Here is a 16845-nt window from a genome sequence, read left to right on the forward strand (position 1 = left end):
TGGGACCTAGCCCGCGACGCCGCCCCCAGGGCGGGCCCCGTGCTTGTGGGCGCCGTACCCGTACAGCTGGAACGCCGCGGACCGAGGTGCTCTTTTGCTTTTTTATTTTTAAAATCGATTTTCAGGGGTAGGTGAGGGGTGACCCGCCCCTGGAAATGAATTTCTAAGGGCGGGTGAGGGGGTGACCCGCCCTTAGAAATGGATTTTCAGGGACGGTCGCGTTATCCGCCTGCAAATAGCATTTGTAGCTGCGAGAACTAGGGGCGGGTAACGCACCCGTCGCTAAAAATACGTTTTTACCCGCCCCTAAAAACCGTTTTCGTAGTAGTGGGGGCTTGCATTTTTCCTTGTACAATTCTTTCCCCTTTCTTTCTCATGTGCAAAAAGATAAGTGTAGCGGCAGCTGGTTGATCTATCTTGCATATACGTTCACACAGCAAGCAAGGGATATCGTTTTCAGAATATGTTCCGCCTAGTGTTCCTAGCCAGGTCCAAAGATTCAAAGTGACCATTGCAAAAAGGATTTTGGCTGTCATTGTGTAGGTCGGGATGCAAAGTCGCCCTGCAGGATTTGGTGTTTTTATTCCGCTTGGCCGAGGTGTGCAGACCCTTTTTGCTGAGATCCTGCCAGCCTGCAACAAACATGAAACAACCTCTCTGACATGGGCAGAATGGAGGGCTGTTCCTGTGCTGCTGCTCCTGGGCCTCTTTACATGCGCCGGGTACGACACAAATTCTCACGGATTCAGAAATAGTCTGCTTGAGCGGAATTCAGTGCCGATGCCAGACCAGACGAACGACTATAAATGGATGCTGAATTGTACCACGACAAGTCGCCTGACGATTAAACTGAAGCTGTTGGTGAAATGCAGTCATCTCTCAAGCAGAAGGCAGAACGCCACTCGTGACTCGTGTAGCTCAAGCTCTCACCAACCGTTGCTACGCTCGGCTCGGGTGCCTGTGGTGTCCAACAGGAGGTAGATGCGCGGCGAGACCAGACCCCAACCACACGCCACGACACGCGAGGCCCGTGGCCGGGGTTTCGACCAGTTCAGCCAGGCCAGCCAGCACGCGCGCCGGCCGGTTGGTTAGGCCGGCGTGCTTAGGTCCAACGGCCACGACGGCATGGCCGTTAGGTCACAGAGTAGCTCGCGGGTCGCAACGGCCCCTCACCCAAACGACATGCACGAAACGAAACCGTTAACCTCACTCTTCTTCTTCTTCTTCTTCGCTCCCTGCTTCTCTCGCCCTTGGTACAAGTGCTGCGCCTACCCGACGAGGCTTTCCTTTTCTTCTCCCATTTGCTCACCCAAACCACGTACCCAAACGAGAGCTAGCTCTCCCTTCGCTCTGATTTGCGTGGTCCATGGAGCTGAGCAGGTCTAGAAGCTGGGCATCGGCGACAAGCTAATGGCGATTTCGTGCGTGCGTGCAATGGGTGCGTGACACGTTCAAGTAATCGAGCTGGATTAGTTTGCTCATGGAAGACGAAGGCAGCAGCGAGCTATATCTGCTGAGCCGCTTCGCGCCATCATCGTCGTCGTCGGGTCAGCTGAGGGGCAGAGAGAGGGCCATGGATCACCAGGACCTGTCGGCGGAGCTGGACCCGGCGCTGCTCATGTCCGCGTCCACGTCCTCCTCGTCGCCGCCGGACTCCGCTTCGCCCTCCTTCTCCTTCTCCCACCTGTCCCCGCCCCACTACACCCTCGCCGTCAGCAACCTCTCCTGCCCCGCGCCTCGCCGCCGCTCCTCCATCCTGCCGTCCTTCTTGCCCTCCTGCTTCTCCATCTCCCCGGCCACCGATGTCGGCGGCAGCGGCGAGGGGTTGCTGAAGTCCGTGTCCTTCACCGCCTCCAGCTCCAACATCCTCGCCGTGGTGGGCCCCAGCGGCGCCGGCAAGTCGACGCTGCTCCGCATCCTGTCCGGCCGCGGCACGGGGTCCGAGATCGCCAAGCCGGGGACGGTGTCGCTCAACGGCCACGCCGTCACCTCCCGCGCGCAGCTGCGGCGGCTGTGCGGGTTCGTCACGCAGGACGACAACCTGCTCCCGCTGCTCACCGTCCGGGAGACCATCCTCTTTGCCGCGCGGTTCAGGCTCCGCGCCGCCACCACCGCGCGGGAGCGCCTCGACCGCGTGGAGGCGCTGATGCAGGAGCTGGGCCTGTCCGAGGTAGCCGACAGCTACGTCGGCGGCGGGGACGGCTGCGGGGCGACGGCGGCCCGCGGCGTGTCTGGCGGCGAGCGGAAGCGGGTGTCAATCGCGGTGGACATCGTGCACGACCCGCCGGTGCTGCTGTTGGACGAGCCCACGTCGGGTCTGGACAGCCGGTCGGCCGTGGACGTGCTCGCGCTGCTGCACGAGGTGTCCCGCGCGCGGCGGCAGGTGGTGGTGCTCAGCATCCACCAGCCCAGCTACCGCATGCTCGGCTACATCTCCTCGCTGCTGCTCCTCTCCCGCGGCGCCGTCGCGCACTCCGGCACGCTCAAGTCGCTCGAGGACGCGCTGGCGCGGCTGGGCAACAAGATCCCCATGCAACTCAACCCGCTGGAGCTCGCCATGGAGGTCACCGGCGAGCTCGAGGAGGACCACCGCCGCGCCCGGTTCCCCGCGCTCGCCGCGCAGCACGGCGATCACCACGACGACGAGGATGCGATGAGCCTCCTCAACAGCAGCGCCCGGCTCGACGTCCCCGACCGTGGCTACTGCAGCCGCGTCACGGAGGTCTCGGCGCTGACCGTGCGCTGCTGGCGCACCATGTACCGCACGCGGGAGCTCTTCGCGGCGCGCGCCGCGCAGGCCGTGGTGGGCGGGCTCGGCCTCGGCAGCGTCTACTTCCGGCTCAGCCCCGACAACCCGGACGGCGTGGCGCTCCGGCTGGGCCTCTTCGCCTTCACCCTGTCCTTCCTCCTCTCCTCCACCGTGGAGGCCCTGCCCATCCTCCTCCACGAGCGCCGCGTGCTGATGCGGGAGGCCTCGCGCCGCGCCTACCGCCTCTCCTCCTACGTGGTGGCCAACGCGCTGGTCTTCGCGCCGTGCCTCCTCGCCGTGTCTCTCCTCTTCTCGGGGCCCCTCTACTGGCTGGCGGGCCTCCGCGCGGCGCCGCTCGGGGCCTTCGCCTTCTTCGTGCTCGCCGTCTGGCTCATCGTGCTGATGGCCAGCTCCCTGGTGCTCTTCCTCAGCGCCGTGTCGCCGGACTTCGTGCTGGGCAACGCCCTCATCTGCGTGTTCCTGGGCGTCTTCTTCCTCTTCTCCGGCTACTTCATTCCCAGGGGCAGCATCCCGAGGTACTGGGCGTTCATGTACTACGTGTCCATGTACAGGTACCCGCTGGACCTGCTGCTCATCAACGAGTACGGGGGCGGCGCGAGGGGCAGGTGCGTGGCGTGGGTGGGGGGGAACGGCGGCGTGTGCTTGCGGACCGGGGCCGACGTGCTCAGGGACAGGGGCATCGACGAGGGGATGAAGTGGGTCAACGTCGGGGTCATGCTGGGGTTCTTCCTGCTGTACAGGGTCATGTGCTGGGCCGTGCTCGTCAGGAGGGCCTCCAAGACCACCCTGTGATGTGATGGCATCGCTTCTCTTCAGGGTTTCGATGGTTCAGTCAGGGGAAGACCTGTACTCTGTTTCAGCAGGCATTGTCTTCTGTTTCGAGGTGACTAGCTGATTAAATGATATTGGTTCATGTAATATCCCTGTATTGTATTCCTCTTTTTTTATTATCTTTGGGTTATCTTTTGGAGTTGGTGTTAACTAAGAAATGTGATGTTAATCTTCGGTAATAAACCAGTTCATTTAGTGAAAAGATGCTCACCCTCGGCTAGTTAAGCTCGACAAGCACCTCGAGCTTGTTTACTGTAAACAAAGGACGGGGTCGAGCTAGATTCAAGTAGGTTGCTGAGCACGAGCTCGTTTGTTTGACCACAATTGGACGGAGTATCTTCGGCGTGGAAGTGCTCGGTGAACCAACTCAACAACAAACTGCACCTCTACTGACACGAGATGAGACTGGATACCCCGAGCCCTGAGGCTTGACAAAGTTGGTGGAACAAAATACTAAGGGTAACACATAGGGCTGGGTGCTGGCCCAGTGGTGAACAAGATAATGCGAGTACGGATAACAGAGTATTAAAGTCACCTTTTTTCTTGTTTTGTCATCCAGGATTGTTTCAGTTCTTTGTTCTTCATATGATTGCAGCTTCTCTCTTTCTAAACTAACCACTACATAAAATTTTCGCTACACTAATACAGTTGGTTGAAGCAAAGAAATTTGCAGACGAGCTTGGACACGTAAAGTCACTGTCAATTGGATTAGAGTAAAACACGCCGTCCTAGCTAAGACAATCCAAATATTTCATTTATAGAAAGATACAGTGTCTTTAGTTGAAACATTAGCTTGAAATATGCCAGCTCTGGTTTCAGCCCATCTATGTTGACTTAACATTAATAACCCAGGCATTGGTTTCCCAATTTTTATTCTACCTATTGCAATTTTTATGAATCTTTTAAATTTGTTTGCATTGTTAAGTTGAAACTTTACCACTTGTTGTGACTCAGATCCTAGACATTCTCTTTGGATTTTATTAAGAATCTATCTTCTAGTGCATATATTGCAGTCTTAGTTAATACAATGGCACAAATGGAGATTTTAATTAACTCGCACCACATTGTCCAAGATGTAGGACTTCCTCTATCAAAGAATAACAGGGAGTTAAGTTAATTTTTTCTAAAAAAATAGATGGACACAATTAAAGCATGAATGCATATATGTTTACTGTTTTAGTCAAAATATAATAATATCTGAAGTAGTGACTTATACCTTTGTCATGGAGTATTAATAAAATGTCATTGGTATGTGACTCATGAGAGAAACATCTTTCATGGTTGTCGAACACATATCTAGAAAATGATATGCTCATCAGTCCCACACTACCTACATGCATCTATACCTACAGTGACATATACTTTTATAACAAAACATGTTGATAATTTATATATATGTAGGGGTTACTTTAGGTTATTTTCCAAAAAAAAAAGTCAAAGACGGGTAATGTAGTAGAAAATGAGATCCAATGGCCACTTTTGCAACTATGATTGATTCTAAAAGTAGAAGGTGAGATGTTTGGAGTTTTTAGGATTTATCTTTTTTTTTCTAGCATATATCTAAGAATTAAGCTGAAGGCATGAAAAGGAGTATCAAACTATTAATAGTAAGATGGTCATATCTTTTACATGAGAAATAAGATGTGCATATATCTATAGGGATCCATTTCTTGTGTGGCCAACACCAACTTTCTTAGCTATTTAGTTTAGGATCCATTAATGGCCAAACACCTATCTAGAATTCTTGTCATTGTCAACACTAAGGCCTGCCAACACAGATCGAATAAGACTCTACCCCGCTATGCCATCCTTACTACGGGCTCTAGCCATCACCATCACAATACCATCGCCCCGTGGCAAGCCTACCAAAATAGTCATCGTGAGCCATCCCAGCCAGTGACACCACCACCATTAACCAGTTGGCTTACATTCACGACCTCCCTACGGCTCGACTGAACTTGGGTGACATAACCCACACCCTAATCCTCAACTCCAAAAACCATCTCAACAGAAGTGAAGGAATGAGTTGCCACATCCACAAATTGAGTGGGCCACCAAAGCATATAAAAGATTAAATTTCACAAACCTACTAATTTCTTTGGCTAATAGTCACAAACCTACCAAAATTTATGCTCATTGCACAAAAACACCAGTATTATAGGTTATCTTGTCATATAACTACAACTCTATGACTATTCTCATTTCATAACCGACCGGACCCCTATGTTAGCAACTTCTTATCAATCTAACATGTGGGTCCTGCTGGCTAGGAACATATGGTTACGTATAGATCCGACTGATTATGAAAGAATGATCATAAAATTGTAGTTCTATGAGAATGTAGCAAAAAAAGTGTTGGATTTGTGAAATATGCATAAAATTTTGTAGATTTGTCAATCGAACCGCTCAGCCCAAAATATTGATAGATATGTGAAGTTGTACTGTTATAAAAATATCGAGTGTGGATGGAAAAAAAATCAGCAGTCCGGTTGGTAAAACCATGGGCTAATAAAATGTTACTACACCCAGAAACAGGTAACGCAAGGTCAATGTTGCCGACCTACGCGAGTATGAAACGGAGCATCTTGTTTTGTTTAACAAAGCAAACTTACTTTAGACGTTGGTTGGAAATCCCAGCCACACCACACCATTAAAAAAAGGAAGAGAAGACAGTCCTCTAGAAACAGGAGATCCAAACCTGACATCATCACCTTCCAATCTAAACCCAAAAAAGTCCCAAACCCATCTCGCTCTTTCGCCCATTTCGATGGCATCCAAGAACATGTCTTGTGATATCCACCGTGGCGCGACGCAATCCAACTGGAACCTCGCTAGATCACCAGCAGTGGTTAAATTATTCATCTTTTTGTTCGCTATCGCATATGCCTTCCTCCATTAGAGGCCGATCCGTTCCTTTCAGCACGCCCGCGGGGCATTCTTGACGAGGCAAATCGGGTGGTTTCTTTCTCCTCCCCCGCGACCTGCACTTGGCGACGCGAAAGCGAAAGGGAAGCTGCCAAGTCCCAAGGCTGGCAGGCGGGGGTCGAGACAGGACGCCGTGCGCAGAGCTGTCCCGCCCAATAATAGCGCGGTTGGCGTTGCGTTGCGCTTCTCGCCCTCGCGCATCCGCCTCCTTCCCCCGCCCCTCCAATCCCCACCAAAACCACCCGCGCCGCTGACCGCGGCCAGGAGGGCCTCCATCGCCGGCGGCGGGCTGGGCGGCCGGGATCGCTGATCGATCGATTGGTTGATTGATCGATCGCGGCGAGGCCCGGGGGAGCCGTCCCCGGTGGCGGCCGCGCCGACGGTTCTTGGCGGTTGCATGTATGCGGGCGGGGAGAGCCGGCCCAATGGTGCGGGCGGGGGTGGAGGGGGAGACGCGCTGCGGTGGCGGAGGCAGCCCGGCACGTCCTCCTCGGCGGCGGCGGCGGCAGGCGCGTCGTCCTCTTCGTCCGGCAGGGGAGAGGAGGGAGGGGAGGAGCACCGGGGAGGCGGGAAGCAGGGCAGGCGCAAGAAGCAGGGGAGGCGCGAAGCGGTGGCCAGGGCGATCCGCGGCGGGCTGCCGGCCGCCGCGGTGTCCTGCTGGGGCGGCGGCGGCGGCGGCAGCGGCAGCGGTGGCGTCTCGATGGTTCAGGAGACCTGCGGGAGGAGAGCGGGGAGGAGGTCGAGCCGGCGGGAGCGGGCGCCAGCCGATGGCGATGCCGACGGTGGTTCTGACCCGGGCACGGCCACGGCAGGGCCACCGGCGGCGGCGTGGTGCTGCATGTGCCCTGGCGGGGACTGCTCGCTGGAGCCCAACCCGAGCGCCAACGGCAAGGAGGATCCCGGCCTCCGCTCTCTCCTGGAGCGCAACGACTTCTTCTCCGCGGACTGCAACCCGCACGCCGACGTCGCCCCCGTCGCCGACGCTTCCTCGCCGTAGCAGGCCCGGCGCCCACACCGGTTAGCCGCAGTCCATCCACCACCGCGCATTGCGGCGCACACAATTTTTACCGACAAAAAAGAGGAAAGTTCTCACTCCCCTGCGGGGTTCGATCGGGCCATTGATTGAGTCTTGCAATTCCTTTCGTGGCTTGTTCCTTGCCATGATCCATCTGTACATGTACTTGCCGCCGTGATTTCGAGCAACGGGAAGAAGTGGAGCCGAGTGATGGGCAGGCAGCCCGGCATCTCCATGCCGCCTTGTCCCGTTTGCTATTTGCTGCCTCTGTCTCCAGACCGCGTCTCGCTGCATTCGATTCGACCTCAGAATTGCTTCTGGCCTTGTGCCATCGCTGCTAGTGGACAAGCACAGCGCAGGAAGCTAGGCTGGAGGACCATCCCAATTCTCAGGTGTGGTGCCAAGTGCCAGTGGAGGCCGGGCTCACAGGTCAGAGCTCACGGCCTTAGCAATCAAACTGAAGGTCTCGTACGAGTTGAGAATTGCGACGATGAAGTTGTCCGAGACAATTGCCTAGCCAAGGGACGATGTTGCATTCTGAACCGCCTGTAATTTTACTGGAACTCCAGAGGATCAAAGGAATTTGTCTGCAACCAAAACATCAGAAAAGGAGAAACACTGCATGTTCGGACGACGAAGGGCAGAGCACCACCGCCGGCTGGCCGCATTTAGCACGGCGACCGGCGACGGCTTTGCTGCTCCACGTCCATGTCCCGTCGACGAGGACAGCACGCGAGAAGGAAAGGCCATGTCTTTTTTTCCCCCGTCACAGGAAAAACGATAGCAGGTGAGGGAAAGGTGCGTCGCGGTCGGCCGGCGATTGCGAGCACCGCCGGGCCGTTTGGCGCGGCCACTTGGATGGATTTGGATGGCACCCATGCCATGCGCATCCGCATCCACATCACCATGCTGCTGTAACAAGTAAACATGCCAGTGGAGACTTGGGCGCGGCAGGCGGCCGTTCCATCAGGGATGAGCTTTCCTTCTCGTGGAAGAGGCTAGAGCAAAAATCTTGGGCATGATCTGGTCAGGTTCTAATTGTCAAAAAGGGTCTGATGGTTCTGATGGCGTCCTGTGCCTTAGCTAATAAGCATGTGTAGCTAGCTCCTCGCGCACCGGTAGCCGCATGCAAGGTAAACTTGGTCGCTCGCCTCAGCTGGGATATCCGCCTCACACAATCCTAATGAAATGGGACTGTCACCGTCATACGCGATGGCGTCTCTATTGAGGAATGAGGAGTTGTTTACTCGAATCAAGCTGCTGTCGAGTTGAGACGAGCCATCTTCTGACCTGGCCTACGGTCATCTTCAACACCCTTATGTCTCATCCATCTTCTCCCTGTAACCCAGATGGGCTCCGCAAAACTACGTAGCAGTACTCTCTCCGTTCCGAATTATAGAGTATTTTAACATATCTAGGTATACAGATTTTGCTATATATTTAGAAATATTTATATATTTAGGTGCATAAATAAAAACAATACACCTAGAAACGTTAAAACGATCTATAATTTAATTTGGAACGGATGGAACAACACGGATCAATATACCATGAACGGTACGGTCTATACTGAATTACGCAGGATTAAATTTCCTTTGCGTTGGTCGTCAAACCAGAGACTTGGTGACACCGGATCAGGTCTACTGGCTTACTAGTTTAATTGGCCAGGCAGCGGGCACCTATATCTGAGCGCTGCGTGGCGTGATGGGTGGCATGTGGGCACGTGTCAAGCAAAGGTTGGCAGGCGGGAAGTTTAGAAGGTGGATTTGAAATTCCCAAACTTCACATCTGCTTTTTTCTAAGAATCGTGGTTCCTTTACAAAATAGGGTGAAGAATAACACTTTCACCATTTGTTTTTTTATGACTAGATATATAGAAAGCCTTTAACGATATATTTTGACAATCTGTCTCAATTGCTACAAAATCAATGGCATGTTAAAAGATCTTCAAAACATAAACATATTCATTTAACTTCAGCTCAGCTAGGTAACTAGAGTGTAATTTTGTTGCTCATGACTTAGCTCAGCTAGGTAGAAGGAATATCCATACAGCGGTATGGCTAGGTTGAGCACCTGCGCGCATTGAGGATACAATCATGAACATTGTAAACCTTCTCCCTAGCAATAAAGCTCTATGTTACTCGCAAAAAACCTTTATATAATTAATTATTGGTAAAAATTATGATATTTAAATTTTTAGAATCTTAGTATGCCTACTAATTTCAAATGGATGGGGTATAATTTAGAATTAATGCACAAACATGGGATCCAACATGAATATATTTCCTACTTTATTTTTAATCCAAAAATATGAATGTATTGTTTCAGTGATAGTCCCTATATTGATTAACAACTAGAGCATTGGAATATGCCATAGTACAACTTTTTCTTTGAACCAAAATTTTTCTTTGGTGCTTAGACCAATTTGTTTTTACTAGACCAATTTGTTTTTACTAGAATATTTGTCTTTGATTAAGACATTGCATTTTCATGAAACTTGTTATTGGTGCTTGTATCAATTTATAATTTTAATTGAACTATTTTTCCTTTGATCAATATATTTTTCTTTTCCCGGAACAATTTTCTAGGAGTTCACCTTTTCTCTTAGTTTTTGATCAAAATATTGTTTTTGGCGTTTCTTGAGACAAGTTTCTTTTGTCTCAGAAGAATGTTGATCATATTAATCACAAAGGATTAGAAGAGAAAGAAATGAGAAATTAGACTAACTTGGGTCAACCTCCCCCGTGTGCTAGGTTGAATTGGGCATCCTACCGACGTCGACCATTGTTGGGATTTGCAATATTGAGCTGAACTAATGATTTGACATTTGTGGTAAGTTCGGTAGAGGTAGATACTAGAAAAGGAAGGTAAATACAATTCACCGAATCATTTATTAGTATACTTGAAGGATTATGAGATATTTTAGCGTTTTAGAGGGTGTTATACTAGCCATCTTTGTAAAATGTTATAGATTATACCATGTTTTCAATGAGTTGATGACAGAATCATGAACCGATAATTTAAAATAATTTGTCTCTGTGCAAATTTATCTCTGTATTTGGTATGAAAAATATGGGTTGACTATGAAATTGATTTTTTCCATCCAAAGTTCTGCACTACTCATCCTTATTTGAATTAGACAAATGTAGTATTTATGTAATTTATTGCTGTAATTGATGGGAATTTTCATATAGTCTTTACCATGGATCATTTAGCTTACTTCATTTATGTGCATACAAAGTTTGAGCTGAGCAGAAGCTCGTACAAGGAGGGAAAAAGATAGACAAACCACCACTTGAATAGTTTCAATGTAACTATTTATATGTGATCCAGAAACCCGCTTGTATGCATTTGCTGATTTATCTTTGTTATTTCTTTTTGCGCAAAATTTTATTAATGCTCAAATTTCATAAATTTCACACGTACATAGATGTTTTCGCTTTGTACAAAATTTTGTAAAAGCTCAAATTTCATAAATTTCATATGTACATAGATGATTTCGTACTTTATTCATTCAAATTTTGTTGGGATTTCTCGACCTGACCCTGATCCTTTCCATGTCCGGTTCAATCCCGAGTTCCCTTCCCCTTTCTGCAGCTTCAAGCCTTCGGCGAGCTGCAACCAAACAGTTGACGCTTTAACAGCCCCCTCTCCCCGTTGATCCACTTCTGCCAGATTTGCCCATCTTGGTCTCCCAATCCTCGTCGGGCGGCGAAGGGCGGCAAAAAAATGCTGCAGTGCATCTTCCTCCTCTCCGATTCCGGGTAATCGGCTGATTCCTCGGTCTCCTCTTTGGATCCGCCCAAACCTTTTCGCGGGACTGGCGCTGAACTTGATGTGATCCGGGATGGGTTTGGCAGGGAGGTGATGGTGGAGAAGCAGATGGTGGGGCACCGCGTGGACCGCGCCATCTGCGGCTGGTTCTGGGACTACGTCCTCGCCCACGCGGCCGGCGACCCGTCCAAAGTAACACCTTTGCTCCTAATTCAGAGTTTTCCCCACCTTTGCTTATTGCTTCTTAGGAGAACCGTACTTCTTGGTCTTGAAGCTCTTGTTGTGTGCAGTTGGCTAAATTTTAGGGATTCTAGGACTAGTCCTATACTCCTGTATTGTTTTTGTTGCTGATGCTATTGTGGAGAAGTTTAGCTACTGCCTGTCAGTTTCGAGCAATGGTGGATGCAATGCAAGTGGGTCGACCAAAAACTCACTCTGCTTTCTACTTGATTGATGTACTCATTTTGTGTATATAATTAATATAAATCAAATGAACAAGGATGAGTCAATGGGTCTAAACCGACCAAATATCTTGCATCCCTAATTATGGCATTGGATTCATATTTGGCATCTGTTTGATTTGGCTGAATATTCACTTATCAGGCTTCTTGTGCTTTGGAAGATCTTGCAGGTTGTGGTGTCACCAACACATTACTTGTTTCAAATATATCGCAATGGTGTAACGTTCTTGGCATGCACCCAAGTGGAGATGCCCCCACTGATGGCTATTGAGGTGTGGACATTTGTGATCTTTTTCCTTCTCACTTAGTTGCTACTTATTTGCTTTGAAGTCTTGTAAGTCTGTAGCTACAACAAATTTGTTCAACAAGGGCAACTAATTTGTTGGAGGTGAAGATTGCTTGTTCTTTGGTACAGAGCATGGTGGGTGCTTCGGAATAATGGTGTAATTCACATATAAGTTAGAAATACTCAATGGAAACTAAACTAGAGCCTCTTACACACTGATGTGCCATTATATGTTATGCATAAAAGGAATTCATGTTTCTGCAACTTGCTATTGAAATATAGTAGTGACATCCAAGAGTCTAATATGATGAATTTCTCAAAACTGTAGAGCCAGATAGATTTCAACTATGGTGTCTGTTTGGGCAGAAAATGAAATGATAGAATCATCAAGTATTGTGCAGATTTAAACCATGTATTGAAACCAGAACACGTGAAGAAGAATTGTACAGATTTTGAGGCTAAGGAATAGTAGATACTTCATGGTAACCTCATTACACCGTAGCTCACTTTTGGTGTTTCGTAGTGTTACTTGGCAGTTGCGTTTGAAAAGTTTCCTGAATGTTACAGTGTACAGTTCAGATTTTCAAGTACTCTTATGGTTTTTAGGAAAGCTTTCAGTAAAATCTTGCGAATTCTTCCAGAAAAGTTGCTACCCGTAGTTCTGTCCTATCCTAAGATGCACATCTTGCATTATCCTTCCAATTTTATTTATCTGAAATAACAGATAGTGCAATTCACTATAAATGATAACTTTTGGCCATTTTATGTATGTGCTCATATGATTTGCGTTTTCCAGTTTCTCTCTCGTGTAGCTGATGTCTTGACAGATTATCTTGGAGATCTGAATGAAGACATAATCAAGGACAACTTTGTAATTGTATATCAGGTGTATTTTCTTAGTCTCTGCTACATCACTATATAAATCTGTAGCTGTTGCCTTTTATTGCTATGTGGCTGTTATATTATTCTGAACGAGTAGTGCAAACATTATGATGAATAAGTGTCACTTTATTTCATCACAGGATGATCTGTTTTTGCAAACATGACACTGAAACTATTTTTTCTAATTTATTTAGCAAACATTCATCTCAACCTTGCATTGTTATATTAAGTTTTGGTATTAAGACATTGTTTCATAACATTATTTCTAATAGTTGCACATTAGAACTATAAAGCTCATAGAATTTTAAAATTTACATAAACATCCAACTTATTTCTTTTAGTAGAATTGTTCAATTTTGAGGTACATTAGAAGATCAAATTAGATTATTGGCATGTTGTCAAATTCAATGATTCTGTTAAATATTTCCTAGTCTGCATGCTCCAGTTTCAAAGCAAGTTTAGTTGCTTGTGGAGTCATAGTTGCCGGTACAGTCCCTCTGAAATTTCTCTAAACCCATATTGCTTATTGAGTGCAGGTTTTAGATGAGATGATGGACAATGGTTTTCCACTTACAACTGAGCCAAACATCTTGAAAGAGATGATTGCCCCACCTAATATTGTGAACAAAATGTTGAATGTTGTGACTGGTAAAAGTTCTACTCTTGGCAGCAAACTTCCAGATGCAGCTGCTTCTTTTGTACCTTGGCGATCAACAGTAGTCAAGGATGCGAGCAATGAAGTCTACGTTAACATAGTTGAGGAACTTGATGCATGTGTAAACAGGTATTTTAGTTTTTCCCCTTTATATTGTTCTAAGTTATTCACCAATTATGTCAATCTGGCTTTTAAGGTCACAGTACTTGGTCAAATATCTGCTTGAAGCTACTGAACTTTTAGCATATCCATAATAACTCTTGATATTGTGTTCCAATCCATTGTTGGTACAGTGATCCCGATTTGGCACATCTTGGATACCTCCATTTTATGAATGCACTACACTTCAGCAAATGCTACTCCCTCCGTTTCAAAATCTAGGGCGTATTCGTACAAGTCAAACTTTACAGATTTAACCAACAGTTGGATAAATTATGTGCATGATTAGCATATAAAAGATATACAAACAGATCCATGTTTGTAATATAATATATTATAAGAGAAATTAATGGTCAAAGTATATTTTGAAAAACTTCCTCAAATCCAAATGGCCTATTAAAAGAAATGGAGGGAGTACGAAATTATAGAAAAAAGAGAATCATAAGAAAGGCAATTTGTCCTGCTAAGTAGTGGTATAGCACAATAGCAGATCAAACTATCTGACTTTTTTTTTAAAAAAATTCCTTATGTGATTGAGAATTCTTGGTCATTTGACATCCTTATTTGTTGATTGGTGTGCAGACAGGGGGTTCTAGTGAAATGTGAAGCATATGGTGAAGTTCAAGTAAACTGCAGCCTCCCAGGTGTACCAGAATTGACTATGTCATTTGCAAACCCTACAATTATCAATGATGTTACTTTCCACCCCTGTGTCCGATTCAGGCCTTGGGAGTCAAATCAGGTCCTATCATTTGTTCCCCCCGATGGGAAGTTCAAGCTCATGAGTTACAGGTACATATTTACAAGCTATGTTTTCTTCTGTGCCTTCTGTTTGCTCATTGTTTGATGAAACGAGCAGGGTTAAGAAATTGAAGAAGACACCCATTTATGTGAAACCACAGCTGACATCAGATTCTGGGAATTGCCGTGTTAGTGTGATGGTGGGGATCCGAAATGATCCTGGGAAACCCATTGATTCTATAACAGTCCAGTTTCAATTGCCCCCTCTTATAGTTTCTGCAGATTTGACTGCAAACCATGGCACAGTTGACATCCTTGCTGACAAGGTCAGTGTACTGTCTACCATTAGTTCCATAGTAACTACATTCATGTCTAATTTTCCCCCCATAGTCACATCTCAAGCCTCAAGTTAAGGGGTATAATGCTCTGGCACCTAGTTTCTGAAAAAGCTAGGAGCTAGAAACTGAAATGTGCATTGCTGAATGTCAATACACTGGATATGGCATCTTTTTCCTTGAGGGCTCTACTTGTACCTTGAAGTGCTTGTCTAACGCTACTCTTCTTTATGCAGACTTGTCTCTGGACAATTGGGCAGATACCAAAAGATAGAGCACCAGTGCTCTCTGGAAATTTACGTCTAGAAGAAGGACTTGCTCAGTTGCATACACTGCCAACATTTCAGGTGAAGTTTAAGATTATGGGAGTTGCTCTATCTGGTCTTCAAATTGATAAGCTGGAGGTGAAAAGCACGCCTAGTGCTCCATACAAAGGTTTTAGAGCCCAGACCCAAGCTGGAAAATATGAGGTCAGATCATAGGTGCTTTCAGAGGGCATCTGTTAGTTTTGCCCTCAAAGCAAATGATACCGTGGGCCTGGTGCATGGGCTGTCAACGCATTTTTGGTTATCTTTTGATGATCAATACTCCCATAGCCAGCTTGATTGCGTCACTTTAACCTGTGCTGGGCCCATCACTGCATTTCAAGGAGCCTGCCATTCTTCCGATCAATAGATGTCCTGTGCCTGAATCAGATTCTCCTGCCTAGTGGGAGAGCAACAAAATATTGCCACTCTGGCTTGTGTAGACAAAAATGCTGCCAAATGAATGCCTACTGGCTGAGATCAAGGTTTTGAATTGTGGCACATTGTCATGTTTGCTTCAGTATGCAATTATGTATGGAATCCTTGTTTTGCCCAAGGAATATCCAGAAGAAATGCTGTGTTACTTTTTCTGTGAGTCTATTACCCCCCCGAAGCAACAATCAGGGCCGTGTATATCAATTGCAAGCAATTGTTGAAAACAAGGATTTGGTTTGGATGCAATTTTCATAAGCAAGTTATAGCCAATCAATGATACATCAGCTCGGTCTCTCATATGTACTCATAGAGGTACGTTGTGTGACCGAGTGTGTATTTGAATATTGTACCGTGTTTAAAAAAATCGATGCAGTTGTCTGAATTCGAGTCTTTGAGAGGAGAATGGTGGGTTTTTTTCCCTTTGATAAACAGAGGTTTTATTTATTGCTTAAATGCAAGTAACATCGATGAGGCTGAAATTGCCCCACTGTACAGATTGCAGTGCCAATCTAACTGGACTCTCTGAAGTATGGCCTATATGAACGCAAGAGAACAAGCAGGTGGAGTTTTGTGGATGATGCCAAGCCTCCTTTGCTAGTCTTTGTGCTGTTGGTTGGGCGAGCGTGGAATCTTCAGACATTTGAAAGTTCTTCCCTGATTATTGTTCATGAAATCTGTTATCAGGGGGTCTTGTACGCCAGTCTGCTGCTTGAGATATTGGATCATTGCATATCAGGTTGGCAACCAAAGTCTGCTTGTCGATGACGTAGTTGATGCAGTCCAAATTTAGTTCCTTGATTATCTTGGAAGCGAGGACCTGTGCTTCAGCTTCAAACACTGAAGTTGCAAGTCTTCATCGCGCTCTAATCAGGATGCCATTCTGGAGAGCAGAGGTGGCATCGTGAATGAAAATGCCCAATCCTGCCTGCCTTGGGTGCCTTCCCTGTTCCTCTGGTGCAATTGCTGCATCTGTGTAGCAGCGTGGACCTGCAAGAGGAGCTTGTGTAGTGGCATGTGTAGTATTAGAAGCAATGGGGTTCCATTGCTTGTTTTGAGTCTATCTCCTCCCTTCCATAGGAAAGTAGAGCAGCCATTTCCCCTTTTGTTGCGTAGTGCACTTGGTTTACGGACCATGTTTTGTTGTTGAATCTGTGATCATTCCTTGCTTTTCCAGAGGTACCACAAAGTGGTAAGCACTTTTTGAATTTCCTGCTGATCTGGTGCAGGATATATGTTACCTGTGTTTTTATACCTTGATCCCCCGTTGGTAA

The 16845-nt window shown here is 47.3% G+C and overlaps 3 protein-coding genes across 7 annotated transcripts; all 3 read left to right on the forward strand.

Annotated features, from left to right (window-relative positions):
* Nucleotides 1-1112: 1112 nt before the first annotated feature.
* Nucleotides 1113-3803, forward strand: LOC112886723 (ABC transporter G family member 23). Its single transcript, XM_025952699.1, has one exon. It carries the CDS (start codon nucleotides 1481-1483, stop codon nucleotides 3560-3562), a length of 2082 nt encoding a protein of 693 aa, XP_025808484.1. The 5' UTR covers nucleotides 1113-1480; the 3' UTR covers nucleotides 3563-3803.
* A 2848-nt stretch (nucleotides 3804-6651) lies between these two features.
* On the forward strand, nucleotides 6652-8952 carry LOC112887543 (loricrin-like). The gene has a single exon (XM_025953734.1). The coding sequence runs from the start codon at nucleotides 6924-6926 to the stop codon at nucleotides 7521-7523; it is 600 nt and encodes a 199-aa protein (XP_025809519.1). The 5' UTR covers nucleotides 6652-6923; the 3' UTR covers nucleotides 7524-8952.
* A 1717-nt stretch (nucleotides 8953-10669) lies between these two features.
* Nucleotides 10670-16807, forward strand: LOC112887541 (AP-3 complex subunit mu). Of its 5 annotated transcripts, none has more exons than XR_003227581.1 (9): nucleotides 10672-11305; nucleotides 11402-11507; nucleotides 11938-12048; nucleotides 12859-12948; nucleotides 13481-13728; nucleotides 14341-14550; nucleotides 14618-14825; nucleotides 15071-15979; nucleotides 16070-16807. XR_003227581.1 is itself a non-coding variant. In XM_025953731.1 (8 exons), the coding sequence occupies exons 1-8, from the start codon at nucleotides 11271-11273 to the stop codon at nucleotides 15314-15316; spliced, it is 1245 nt and encodes a 414-aa protein (XP_025809516.1). In that variant the 5' UTR covers nucleotides 10670-11270; the 3' UTR covers nucleotides 15317-16807. The 5 variants fall into 5 exon arrangements, 3 of the variants coding, with proteins under 3 accessions (XP_025809516.1, XP_025809515.1, XP_025809517.1); XR_003227582.1 differs by having other exon boundaries at nucleotides 15071-15886; XM_025953731.1 differs by having other exon boundaries at nucleotides 10670-11305; nucleotides 11947-12048; nucleotides 15071-16807.
* Nucleotides 16808-16845: the final 38 nt, after the last annotated feature.

This window comes from Panicum hallii, chromosome 3, assembly GCF_002211085.1.
Source record: "Panicum hallii strain FIL2 chromosome 3, PHallii_v3.1, whole genome shotgun sequence".
In the NCBI taxonomy this organism is placed as follows: domain Eukaryota; kingdom Viridiplantae; phylum Streptophyta; class Magnoliopsida; order Poales; family Poaceae; genus Panicum; species Panicum hallii.

Excerpts from the sequence above, each read along its gene's own strand:
- LOC112886723 (XM_025952699.1), top strand. The coding sequence starts at position 1,481 with ATGGAAGACGAAGGCAGCAGCGAGCTATATCTGCTGAGCCGCTTCGCG.
- LOC112887543 (XM_025953734.1), top strand. The coding sequence starts at position 6,924 with ATGTATGCGGGCGGGGAGAGCCGGCCCAATGGTGCGGGCGGGGGTGGA.
- LOC112887541 (XM_025953730.1), top strand. The coding sequence starts at position 11,271 with ATGCTGCAGTGCATCTTCCTCCTCTCCGATTCCGG. Across the intron at positions 11,508-11,937 it reads CGGCCGGCGACCCGTCCAAA|ATCTTGCAGGTTGTGGTGTC; the intron begins GTAACACCTTTG and ends GTGCTTTGGAAG. Across the intron at positions 13,729-14,340 it reads CTTGATGCATGTGTAAACAG|ACAGGGGGTTCTAGTGAAAT; the intron begins GTATTTTAGTTT and ends ATTGGTGTGCAG.